Below are 12,768 nucleotides of genomic sequence, written 5' to 3'. Positions count from 1 at the left end.
GCATAGGTGGTGGAGGGACAGGGAGCCCGGTCTCTCTACTGCAACGCCCGCCCCCCCGACCCGACCCTCCCCCCTTTACAATGGAGTGGCATTCTGTCAGCCCTGTGTGAGTGACCTGGGATGTTACACCACAGGTCTGTTCTTCACACACTGAAGGGAAACCAGCAAAACGCAGGCAGGAGGCAGGAGAGAGAGCACCAACCCCCCCCACAACCCCCCCCCCCCCCCCCCCCCGGCTGGATTCCCACCACGACACACCCCGGTGACGGGACATGTCAGATTCACATTGGTGAGGGTGGAAGAAGAGCTTGTGACAGGCAGGTCCGTGTGATCCCACGTTCCTACACGGGGGGGGGGGGGCGCTGTCACTGAGCGGCACACGGAGCGAGGACGCTAAATAATTTAGGGGGAGAATTGGACTCTCCGCCCGAACCCCATCTCCTAGGAGCCCTTTTTTTTCCAGGCCATGACTTATTAACGGCAAGTTGAGTAACCGGAGCAGCTCGACCCACACAGAGAGGGAGGGGGGCGGCTCCACCTCGTATTTGAAGGATTTGGGTCGAGATGAACAAGATCTGCCGCGGTGGGGAATAAACGGAGGGGAAGCCGGATGCTGGAGAGCAAATGGGGGGGGGTTAGGCTGATGTGGAACCAGGTCATCCAGGTTTCTGTGTCCCAATATGTTCCGCTGGCACGTGTCTCGGCCCATTAAGCGCTCAACGGGGCCATTTGAGTCCGTTGGCGGCGGCGCCGGCGACGTCATGACTCACCTCCATTGCTGATTGCAGAGATTCCACGGTGGAAGTCTTCAAAGCTGATCACTCCCAGTCCACTGGGGTCCAAAAACTTGGTCAGATCCTTCACCTGAAAGACAAAAGTAACACAACATTCAGAACTGAAGAAGAAGAAGAAAACCCCTCCCCCCCCCCCCATAAAGCTTTGCCCCGATGCTGTAAGATGACACAGACTGCTGCAGTGCTTGCATACCGACTTTGATGCAACAACACGTAGAGGACAACCTGTGATTGAGCTGAACATAAGCTACATAAAACTACCAACCTCTTTTCTTGGGCTCACTTTACTACCGAATTATGACTTTAGGAGCGAGAAGATCAATAAAAACATCTTCTGACCTCCTGGAGAAAACCGTCTTTTGCAGACATCAAGTGTTTCGGGCTTTATTGCATTCGGGGCAATGGTGAGTTTACCAGGATTTAGAAGTGTGCAAAGGTTAAAGCCTTAAAAGAAATAAAAATTGGGCTTGAAAGCGTCACGGTTGCAGATTACTTGTTGTCGCCATGGAAACCTTTTCTTCTTACATTCACCTTACATCATCTTTTAATCTTTCACTGACATTTACTTAAAGCAATCAGGCACAGAAACCTTACTGTTACATAAGCTCACCTACAGCACTCTGTTTACCTGCACAGCCAGTAACCCGGCAACAGGCAGATGTGCACTTCGGTGACAACAACAACAACAACAGGGCACCTTGGGTAAACATTCCTTGTAGATTCAAAACTGGAGTTTGTGCAAAAGGAAATGTAACCTGACCCCGAGGCTTCACCTGTACCACCACCTGGCTCCAGGACATCTGGGTTTACCAGAGCCACCCCAATCTATTTGCCCGCCGGCGCGACACCGACCCGTCGGGTTTCAGAACCAGCCGCCACAGACAAACGGAGGCCCGAGGACTGCGTCGGCGGAGGTTTCTGTGGGTTTGGGGGCTTCCTGGAGGAGGCCAGCAGCGAGAGTGCTGCTTTCTCTTTCCACAGGTACACGCAAAGAAACACGCTGTGCGACGCTGAGCTGCGACTCGGGAAGAGAGAATGGGGGGGTGGGGGGGGGTGCATCTTGGATACTGTCAACCTTTCCATGAGGCACATTGTCGCCGCAAACCCGGTCCCCCCCCCCCCCCCCCCGGCGGGCGTTACCTTTTCCGTCTGTCAACGGAGCACCGCGAGCTCGCAGGAAATAAAAAGGTTGTTCCGTGGAGCAACCCGGGGGGGGGTGGAGGGGGTGTTGTGAGGAAACAGAGAGATGACTGTTTCACATGACGAGTAAGTAACGAAACCCCCGGCGGAGGAGGCCGGCGTGGAAAGCGGCGCGTGGCCCACATCGGAGCCAGGTCCCCCGGGTCTTCTGAGCGCAGCCCGCCGGCTATTATGGGCCTAACCTAAAAAAAACACTGAATGGGACCTCACTCTCGGGGGGGGGGGGGGCGTTTGTGCCCCGCACAGCCACCCTCCCCAGTTGTGCACTGTTGTGTTTGTGCAGTGTTTGTGTTGCTGCTCAAAATGTACCAACAACTGCACACACAGTATTTAAAGTGATCCCCTTCCTTTTCCAGACCGTCCCTCGTTCCACCACCATACTGTAAAAAAAATGATCGTTTGCATTGTCACAGACACCAAGCACAGCCCAGAAAGACTGTTAAGGCGGAGACAAAAAAAAAATGAAATAAACTGTGTGAGCCGCGGCGCAGCGAAGGCACTGTGCGGTTCTTCTGTTTCCTCCGTTTGAGTGCAATCAGTGCCGGGGCACGCCTGAGCGCCTCCACACAGACCGCCGTTGTGCGTGACTCCGTGGAGAAGAATACCCTTTGGGGGGGGGAGACTTTCCTGCAGGGGGGGGGTTTCCCAACAGCGCAGAGAAAATAAATCAACCCATAACCATGATCATAAACCAAGAGCGTGAGCAGGAGAAGAAAATAAAAAAAGTTTTTGAAAAAAATGGTAGAATGGTTTTAGGAGATCGAACATTTGCACACAAAACGTGAGGTGAGGAGCGCGGACGTTTCAGGGGACATTCCGTTGTGGATTAGAGGGGCTGTGCATGAAAGCAGCGGGTGATGGGGGGGGGGGGGGGGGGGGGGCGTCAACTGACGAGAAAGACGCGACCACAATGCAGTTCCATATGGCTTTTGTGCGAAAATTTGGGTCAAAACCAGTGACTGCAAACCGAGCGGGCCGGACATTTCCCGTTCAAAAGGGACACGTCTTTCTCTCAAGACACTAAAGCTACAGGACATCAGATGACCGTTGTCACACGGTGCCGACACTCAAACGCCATGTGATGCGCCATCGCGTCCCGGGGGGAACATTTGCACATGCAAAGGCCTCATGAACACCTTCCTGTTGAGTCTGATAAGCGAACCGGTACATTTGCAAAGTGACGCGCCATAAAACGAACGCGTGAGCGTCTCCTAGCCTTCGACTAAACAAAGACGATGTAAATAGAATCACAAAGCTCGATACTCCAGACAGGTTGGAGTGGAAGACAGTCACTAAAATAAAACATTGTACCCGCTAGAAAGCGTAAACATTACGCCTCTACTCGCTGTGCGCTGTGTGTTTATAGACGTGCTCGTGAGCGGGTGTGACCTATTTCCTTGTGGTCTCCTTCAACCACACAGCTAGGATCCTTTTTAACCACCGTGGTCCACGGCGTAGTTCAGTTCATCTGCAGGGGGGGGGGGGGGGGGTAGTTATTCAAACCACTTGTATCACCAGCCTGACTGAACTACGAGGACACAGCAGGGCTAGCGCAAATATATGGAAAAGCACACATGTGCTGATATGAGGAGACGGAACCATGTGACTTTGGCTGCGTCTCGGCCTTGTCGGACCAGACCTCACTTTCCCACTGGTCCCGGGTTTCATCCAATGAAATCCACAGAAAGGTTACGCGCATATTACAACATTCCGCAAATTCTGGAGATAAGTCTGTCTCCTGCACACTTACTTATTGTAAATGAGAAAGAACAACACGCCGGCGCCGCCTGTCTGTCTGTCTGTCTGTGACCACGAAAGAGGAGGGAAATCTGAGAGGAGCTTCCTGCGAGAGCACAAATCAGCTCCCGGCAAACCAGGTGTCCCATAGCAAAGAAATTAAAACGGCGCCCAGGTAATCGATCTGCACAATTTGGTGTTACGAAACATCTGAAGGGAGCTACTGGACTCCAGGTGGACGGGAGGTGTGGCAGAAGAAACCAAAACAGATCAATACCTGGAATCAAACCGCCCCCCCCCCCCCCCGGTGTCATGTAAATAACTCACCTGCATCGCTGCCTGGTGAAACAACAACAGGTGGGAATGATTTACGCTAAGCTAACACGACTGAGGCGCTGCTCCTCTGTCCCCGGCACGAAGGTCATTGGGCAGCGAACCGTGGACTCGCTCTGACTCAGGGAAATACATTTGACTCCTAATCCTTCACACGTCCCCGCAGATACCTACGGCTGGACACGGGACGGGTCAGCGGCACCAGCGACCGGGCTTTGAACCGGGGATTAAACAGCATTAGTGAGCCGCTGTGTGTGTGTGTGTGTGTTTACCAACTGAACGCCCTCATCCAAAAGGCCTGTTCAAAGAACATCAGAAAGGCTTTTGGAATTGATTATCTATATTAAAAAAATAAATATGCTGCATCAGGTCTAAAATGAGCATTTAAAAAATCTACAATGGACACATTTTCCACATGCTGAATAAATACTGATTGGTCTTATTGTCTGATGAGGAAATAAATCAGTTTAAAAAGTTACTTCCTACTAGTTCATTGGGGCACACTTGAGGGTTGTGTTTATTTCGGCTGCCGGTTGGGTTCCATCACGGTTTGCACCCTACCTTTTAATCTTATTTGCAAATGGTGTGACCGGTTACCGAAACTCAGATTCAGATTCTTGTAAACAAACAGGCAGACGAGCAACAGGAAAGGAAACTGATGTATTTTTACTCATGTGAGAGCCGAGTCTATTCGGTGAAATAAGCTTTCGTTTGAAGACTAAACCCAGCCCCCTCAAAGGATGTGGGTATTACAGTTTAGTTAATAACTCTACATAGATTAAATATTGAACAAAATGTAAATTAAGCTGACTGCTGATGTAAAGAAATGCTGATCAACCAAGTCAGTTATAATACAATCCAATAATCTACTAAGATTTAATTCACAAAAGGGCCATAAGCAACAAATGGGTGAGAGATTATCCCCAAATGCAAATATGTAAATTAGTGTTTGACACATGGAGGAGAGAGAATTCCTCACAGCCAATATGCTTGACAGATTTATCTGGATGATAACCCAAATCCCGACACTCTCCAAATGTGGCTGCCGGCTAATCCCGGCATGCTTTGAATAAAGTGCCAGAGGGATTAACCAAGTCTACCCCATTGAATCAAGTGTTGTGTGTTGAACTGTATGTACAAATTGGACGCCATTGACTCGCTTTACTTTTGGGATTAAAGATCTGTAACAAGTTGAAACAGATTTCAAAGGTGGGGCGTCACCCGGATGGCTTTTTGCAGGATGCTCTCGGAGGTTCGGCAGAAAAATCTACTTCAAATAATTCACGTGGATGGAGCTTTAAACACAGCGTCACTTGTCACGCATCACCCAACAGCTGCTAGCTCCAAACAGGGGGGGGGGGCAACAGAAAGACGGGGCGTCTCACCTGATCGGCCCCGTAGGCCGCAGCAAACTCCATAAACTCCTCGATGCGGACGAAGCCGTCTCCGTCTTGGTCCAAGGCATCGAACACGGCTTTTAGCGGCGAGGCGTCTTCCCCCGTCGCGTTCACAGCCGAGACCGCAGGCAGCGAGTCGTCTGCCGCCATCTCGGAGAGAGAAATGGTCTCCACGGTTCGCTCAGTAGTCCATCCGGCCTCAGGGGGAGACGCGTGTAAATCCTGAACTGAAAAGTCCAACGAGGCCTCCTCCGCCGTCCTCTCCTCGTCCCTCGGGTGGAGGACACTCCCGTTTTGGACATCCGGCCGAGGTTTCACGTCCCAAGTTTCCTCGCCGCGCACCTCTTCCGCGGTCAGGCACAGATCCAAGGCCATGGCCCGATTCCCTTGATTTTGGGCTTCAGAGTCAATGTCTCCCTCCATCAAATCCGTGGACTCCTTATCGACGGAGCAACTCGGCGCGTTGAAACCCCCCCGGGCGAAGACATCTTCAGCCAGAGGCGCCGTCAGTGACGACGGTTCAGCCGGCGAACGCAGTGCAAATGAGTCATTCTCCCCCCGTCGCTCCGAAGTCACACTTCTATTTCCAGCGGCTGCCGCGCGCCCCCCCTCCGACTCCTCCGCTGGTAAATCCAACGTCACACCTGTGCGGATAAGAGCGGGAGGACTGGCGGGACGCAGGCTCAGACTGCCGTCGCAGTCTGGAACCTCTGAATCCAACAGAGGTTGGACTTTGTCAGGTGGGAGGTGGTTCTCTGGCAAACCTTGCTGACTACGGCTCCAGGTTAGAGGCAGGTCGGTCACTTGATCTGGTAATGAACCATTGTCTCTGGTTTCATGTGACAAAGTCTCCTTTCTCTGTGAGGGGGGGAGACCGGCCTCCTCCTCCTCCTCCTCCTCCTCCTCTTGTGACAGGTCTACCAGCTCCTCACTGACACCCTGTGGGTTCAACTCACCCAAGGACTCTGGGGGGAGGCAAGAGAGTCCATCTGAGAGGAGGTCTACTAACAAAAACCGATCCCCTGTGTTCGTCTCGGTATGCGTGCCGGGGGTTTTCGATGGAATGACCGGTGGACTGAGGCTTATAAGCCGAGCCTCAGTACTGAAGGCATTGGAGGTCTCCAGAAGGTCCCCCTGCGTAAGACTCGGGTCCTCGTGGGCAGTGATCTGTCCAACCACGTCAGTAAGTTTGGGAGAAAATAGCCAAGACAAAGCGTAGTCATTCAGTTCATCAGGTAGATCAGGTGTCTTGTCTGTGAAGGGCTCTATGAGAGAGGTATCATGCAGAGGAGCTTTGGAATGATTGGACTGATCCCCCTCAAACTGCATACCTCCACAGGAAAAATCCAAAATATTTATCAGGTTGTCCAACTCCACCGGCTTGTCCTGGTAAATGTTCCCTCCTTCGCTTGGTTGGAATGTTTGGGCCCGGTCGTCGTCTCTGAAATCCAAACCGGTCCGTCCACCCGTGTTGGGACAGAGGTCCCCTCCATTGTCTGAACCCGGCGGGTGAAATCCGAGAGGAAATGCGGGTTCCGAGTCCCACTGTGTGTGCCCCAAAGGGCCGGACAGAACGCTCGCTTCCATTTAGACGCAGAGTGGCTGCTCCACTTTGCAAACGTCAGGGAACTGCTGTGTTACCTCACCTGTGATGACATACCGCAGTGCATGAGTGGGATCCATAGAGGCATTTTTTAATGTTAACTTTGACACTTAGAAATAGGCAGGTGGGAATATGTAGGAAAAAAAAGAATAAAAATGATAGAAGGTCTTAAGAAGGTATTTTGATATCGCTACAAACAAGGTACAGTTTGAGTTGTCTCAACTCCAGGAGCAGCCGTCCAGATGTTCTAATCCTCACTGATGTGGATGTGTTCGGACCTGCTGCGGGCCTCCGCTCTGTCCACGGACATCCACGCTTCAGCACGCCCGGCGTCCACATGCTTCAGTTCGGCCTGGAAGCGGGCGCATCGCCGCGACGAAAGGCTCGGAACCGAACCAACGGAACACCGAACCAACGCGTTAAGTCGCCGGTTTGTTTGTCAACATTGGCCGTTTTTTTACCCCTCAGCCGCTTATCCAACTCGAGCTAATCAAGCAATCAATCGACACTTAAACTGAACCTCGCGGTGCCGAACCTAAACGAGCCGAGCCGCCGACTTCATGACGAGCCTGTGACGTAAGCGCCTAGCTCCTCCGTCCGAGCATCCCGCTTCCTGCGTCCCAACGGCCACGGGGCGGGGGGGGGGGGGGCTGCTAGCCGACCAGCTAGCGGAATTAGCCTGTTAGCGAGCTAACACGGGAGCCCGTTCGGCTTGCACACCTCCCGGCGGAACGCCACCGAACACGAGCCTCGGCGTCCCGCTGAAACGCCACTACGGAGGCGGGACCCTCTGCTTCGGGTCCCAGGCCACGTCTCCCTTCTTCACAGACGCTTTTTTTTTGTTTTTGTTGTTGTTTTTTTCCTTTTTGTCCAGCGGCGATCCACCTGTGTGTCGGTCCCGACGACAGGCCGATGCGAGGCGAAGCCGTTCGTCCCTCTCTTCGGGTCCTTCTGTCGTCCCTCGTGCCGACAAAAGCACACAAAACACCGGGTCACGTCTCCCCAGCCCCCCCCGCGTCGTGAAAAACAAAAAGACGTTCTTAATCGAGACGCCGGGAGCTCCGTCCTCGCGCGGTCGGTTCACCGATGTTGACTACGGAGCACCGAACGCTTCTCGCATCAGCATCAGCGGTGTACCCCATCCTCCTCCTCCTCCTCCTCCTCCTCCAGCCGCATACACGGCGCTGACGTTTCACGCAGGCGCACAACGCACCCCGCAGTGTCGAGCTGATCGGATCGGTCTATCGGTTGGTCGAAACGTTTGCGTTGTGTTTAAGAACTAAGGCGTGCACTCCTATAGAGACGTTTTAAAAGAGAGGTTCAGGGTCAGATAGAGGATCTCTCAGCTCACAGAGAATTGAAGGAGAGGGGGGGGGGGGTCAATTTAAATTGTAATGTTGTGGCGCCCCCATCTGGCCGAAAGTTTTGATTTGATTTTTTTTCTTTTTTTAGTTTGCAATTGCTAATTTTATTCATGTAATATTTTATTATTGTGAAACACTTTGGGAAGAAAAAAACAAAACAGTCAAAGTAAACCTTTTATTAACATACATGTCTTGATAAATGAAAAGTACTGAAAAATCACATTAAATGGTTTGTGATGAACATCACTATACATGAAGTGCACAATGACTGTTGATTATTGATGATATGATTGTTATATAAATTGATCCAGTACTAAAATTGCAAAAGTAATTATACAGTATGTTAGTGCTGGTGAACATGCAGCACAATCACTTCTACAGATGGCTTAAATTACTCTTATTTTCAGCATTTACTTTTCTATTTTCTTTTCAGATGACCAATAACCTGAAAGAAAATAAGAGAGACAAGTGAATTAATAAAAGGTTATACTGTCCTGTTATTTAAAACTCTAAATCAGAGAGGCCACATTCTGAGTCACGTGGTCCCCCTGACATGGGCCTCAATCTGCACCCCCCCCCCCACACACACCTGTGTCAGGAGGAGGACAAGAGAGCCCCCCCACCCCCGTTCAGAGTTTAGCAGATTGAGAGGAGGCTATACCCAGCAGCATGGAGACGTCATTGGCCGAGGTCAGCCACGATCCGCCGTCCGCCACCAGGACGGCTCCGGTCACGTAGGAGGAGGCCCGGCTGGCCAAGAACAGAGTGCAGTGCGCCATCTCTGTCTTGTTGCCGGCTCGCTGCAGAGGAATGGACTGGAACACACCGGCTGCCTCCCCCCTGGGACCACCTGACGGATAGAAAAGAAAAAAAAATCCATGTTACCATTTAGTCACTCATTTTCGCTAACCATTTCCATATGTTCTTTGTTACATCTCCTTTCTAGGCTAACCATTGTTCGTAGTAAAATAATCCTTAAGTGTATTTTCTTACCCAGCCTGCGGAAGCCCTCTGTGCCAGAGACGGGACCTGGAGCCACACTGTTGACTCTGACCCCGCTGGGCCCCCACTCCACAGCCAGGTGCTTGGTCATGGCATCTGGGGACAGCGGAGGCACCACTGAGGTACCAATTCCAATTCTGATATGATTGCAATAACATCGAGAGAGCTCTCACCATTAGCCGCCTTGGCGGAGCCAGCGTGGACCTGTAGGCCCTGTCCTCTGTATCCAAGTGTGGCCGAGATGTTGACTATGTTCCCGCCGTGAGCCTGCATGCAAAAATGATTTGTAATTAATCAAATCCGCTTTAGCCCCCCCTCCATGGACCTGAGACATATCGTGTCACACAGACAGGAGATGTACCTGGAACCACTTCTCATAAACCACTTTGCTGGTGTTGAATGTACCCATGGTGTCTATCTCCATCACGGTCTTGAAGGCATTGAAGGAGAGCGAGGCCGCCGGGCACAGGAAGTTTCCAGCAGCATCTGTCAACAACAAACAGAAGGGATTGTGGGTAGTAAGTGATGCGTTAAGTCCTTATGAAGAGTGTTGACTACAGATTGTCTGTGGAGTTCAACTCTGAATGGAGCATCATTTACAAAATGAACATTAGGCTGTATTGAAGAAGACTTGAAACTAGAGATTAACACCATAAACTTCATAAACAATGTTTACTGAGGGAATAAATCAAGAGAGTAATCATCTCAGAGACCTCTGGAGGACCAGTACAGCTGCCCCCTGGTGGTCACTAGAGAGGATGCAGCTTTAACTAACAGTTAGGTCACTACATACATGAGTAGATGTTATGTGGTGACGTAACAGTTTGTGCATGGACCAGGGTGCAAATATAGAAGATAAAGATTGATACACCATCAGGGAAGTTGATTATTAAACGCAATATTTCACACCTCACCTCGTGTTCAAAGTACAGTCACACGCATGTTCACCCACTCGAAGGCCCTTTAAAATGTCTTTGCGTCTCTGTTGGCGTGAGCATCATTCGCACAAACACACTTTCTTTGAGGCTTGTTACAAAGAGGTGACGAACTGTTAATGAGGATGTCGATGCGTCCAAACTCCCTCAGCGTCTCATCCACAGCCGCTGTGATGCTCTGAGGCTGCCTCACATCCAGGCACAGAGGCAGGCAGCGGCGTCCCGACGAGGCCGACAGCTTTTTTGCCGCCTAGCCGTGCGCACAATCGTTTTACATCAAGGCCAATGCATTAGTATCTGTTCACGGTGTAAAGTGTGTGGGGGTTTTTTTTTTAGGATGTAAGAAGAATCACCTCTTTGAGCTTGTCCAAATTCCTGCTTGCAATCACTGTGTCGCAGCCATGCCTGAAAGGAAGTAAATAAATAGAACAATAACAATACTGCCCCCTGTATTGTGTTGATATTAACGCGAAGACATAACAACAGCACATCCATGATGGAAGTCTGAACCGTCAGATAACAAAACCAGAAGGGTTTAAAGTGCACGTGCCCACACACACACACACCATCTGGCTCACAGAGAAATGAGATAATGTCTGTGTGTATGTAAGGAGTGCAATATCACTAAATATAGCACAATAACTGGCAGATCTGGAAGTGTTATCGAGAAAGGAGTCCTCTCACCTCATGAAGATTTCAGCTATCCTGAGGCCAATGCCAGATCCACCACCTGTTATGAAAGCCACCTGATCTCTGAAAGTTAAAAGTTGAAACCCTCAAAAAGGTCACTTCACAGGGTCATCACAGTAGCAACGTGGACTGCATTTTGACGCATACTTCCAGACGTACTTTAGTAAATCTGGACTGTAGATGTGCGTGTATGAAGTCAGGCAGTCGTCCGTGCCAACGTCCTCGGGCAGCAGCTCTCCTTTCCTCTGCGGCTCTGCCATGCTGATAAATAATGAATACATGAATAATTAACGCGGCGCAATGTGGCGTTGCCACGATCCAAAATCCACTCAATGACCGAAAGACCTCATTAGTCCCTCCGCAGCATGTTATTGGAGCTCATGAAACAAATCGTTCTGCTTTACTGCCTTTCGATCAACGCATCGCTCTTCAAAGGCCCATTTGAAGTATTTATGTGCACACGCACGCGCGTGAGTGTGCGCGAGCGTCCAGTGAAGTGAAGTTGGGTTGGTTGTAGTTTAAGTTATCGATAGCTAGGCTACCTGCTGCTAGCTCGCGTCGCGTTGCCTCGTGAGTCCAACAAGCAGCGCGCAGCTCCTCTTAAAAACTTGGAACTTGTAAAAAGACAACTTACATCTCTGCCCCAACCGCTACTTGTCTTTCTTCTGTGGGAACTGTTTGCACTTTGGACGCTAACGTTTACGCCGTCTCCTCGCGATGGATTGTGGGTAATGAAGTCCAGCCGAGTAGCGTTCAAGGGCATATCTCACATTCCTAACGCGTTCTCGTGTATTTTGTACTTTGTTATTACGTGAGCATCAGGAGTAGAGAAGTCAGGAATGATCTGATTCATGCTGCTTCTTCTTCTTCTAGAAATAGAAAGGCCTTTAATGATCCTCAGTGCAGAGGAGATGAAGGAGAAGATGTAGCTCATCTACAATAACATCTTCCTCCAACCCTGGAAGGAACGACCCATGCGTGGTTTACGGTTTCAGGCCTTGGGGCTGATCAGTGTGCATTAGTCAGGGAGTGGAACCTTATTGATCGGCAATTAGGGGTTTAGTGTAGGAAAAAGCCCTGTGCAATGGATCCCTTAAAATGCTGGATGGAGAATCGTCTTTACGCTGAGAGGCACTGGGAGTATCACTGTTGCAAGATGAGTGCTTTGGTAACCTGATTAGTTTTTCAAAGAGGCGGGAGTGAACAATAGAAAAGCACAAAGTAGAACATTGAAATAGATATTAGAGACATTACGTCACTGAAGGTTCTAACTTGTCCTCAAATGACCTTCTAGTTTTCTGAAATATTTTCAAATGGACCCTGGTGTTTTGGATAGAGTTGTCTGCCATCTTGATATTAGCTTCTCTTAATCTAGGGTAGTGTAGTATCTGCAAGTAACTGGCTTTGTGATGAAAACGAATGAAGGGGTGGTTGTGCGTCCTTGTGGCTGATTTTCAGGGCATTTCAGTCTAATGCAATCTGCACTGAATTGAATAGTATTATTCATACAATCTTTTTAAAAGCAGATAATGTTGCTATGGTGGAGTACCAAATTGACTTTATTACTAGGTTTGAATAAACTAAATCAAAGGCTTTCAAGATAAATACAGTATTTAAAATCAATGGTTAGCAGTTTGTAATTTGATCCTAACAGGCAGATGGCGCCATTAGTCTTTTCTTCTTGAGGCCACTGATTGAAAACCATTTGCAGTA

General features: G+C 50.0%; 2 protein-coding genes across 4 annotated transcripts in view; both read right to left on the bottom strand.

Annotated features, from left to right (window-relative positions):
• rab11fip3 (RAB11 family interacting protein 3 (class II)) overlaps positions 1 to 8,240 on the bottom strand; it is a 13,984-nt gene extending 5,744 nt beyond the window's left edge. The window contains exons 1-3 of the mRNA XM_062560221.1: positions 5,450 to 8,240; positions 771 to 864; positions 338 to 341 (exon numbers count right to left, since the gene is read on the bottom strand). Of these exons, the coding sequence (XP_062416205.1) occupies positions 338 to 341; positions 771 to 864; positions 5,450 to 7,048 (1,697 nt within the window). The 5' untranslated portion in view covers positions 7,049 to 8,240. The remainder of the gene's footprint in view (positions 1 to 337; positions 342 to 770; positions 865 to 5,449) is intronic.
• Positions 8,241 to 8,780: 540 nt separating this feature from the next.
• On the bottom strand, positions 8,781 to 11,953 carry decr2 (2,4-dienoyl CoA reductase 2, peroxisomal). Of its 3 annotated transcripts, none has more exons than XM_037463373.2 (10): positions 11,690 to 11,953; positions 11,215 to 11,316; positions 11,050 to 11,118; positions 10,719 to 10,770; positions 10,480 to 10,615; positions 9,792 to 9,916; positions 9,604 to 9,697; positions 9,422 to 9,526; positions 9,090 to 9,278; positions 8,781 to 8,873 (listed from the first exon to the last, which is right to left on the bottom strand). In XM_037463373.2, the coding sequence occupies exons 2-10, from the start codon at positions 11,313 to 11,315 to the stop codon at positions 8,839 to 8,841; spliced, it is 906 nt and encodes a 301-aa protein (XP_037319270.2). In that variant the 5' UTR covers position 11,316; positions 11,690 to 11,953; the 3' UTR covers positions 8,781 to 8,838. The 3 variants fall into 3 exon arrangements, with proteins under 3 accessions (XP_037319270.2, XP_037319269.2, XP_037319267.2); XM_037463372.2 differs by lacking the exon at positions 11,690 to 11,953 and adding an exon at positions 11,401 to 11,683 and having other exon boundaries at positions 9,018 to 9,278; XM_037463370.2 differs by lacking the exon at positions 11,690 to 11,953 and adding an exon at positions 11,401 to 11,683.
• Positions 11,954 to 12,768: the final 815 nt, after the last annotated feature.

The sequence above is a fragment of the Pungitius pungitius genome, chromosome 21, assembly GCF_949316345.1.
Source record: "Pungitius pungitius chromosome 21, fPunPun2.1, whole genome shotgun sequence".
Taxonomy (NCBI): domain Eukaryota; kingdom Metazoa; phylum Chordata; class Actinopteri; order Perciformes; family Gasterosteidae; genus Pungitius; species Pungitius pungitius.
The sequence above is the reverse complement of the archived record's forward strand: the minus strand, read 5'-3'. Positions and strand labels throughout refer to the sequence as shown.

What these genes read in the sequence shown, in the direction of transcription:
- decr2 (XM_037463370.2), bottom strand. An exon ending in ATAGCTGAAATCTTCATGAG is followed by an intron (nt 10,771 to 11,049) that starts GTGAGAGGACTC and finishes ACTTCCTTTCAG; the next exon opens with GCATGGCTGCGACACAGTGA. An exon ending in TGACGTCTCCATGCTGCTGG is followed by an intron (nt 8,874 to 9,089) that starts GTATAGCCTCCT and finishes ATTTTCTTTCAG; the next exon opens with GTTATTGGTCATCTGAAAAG.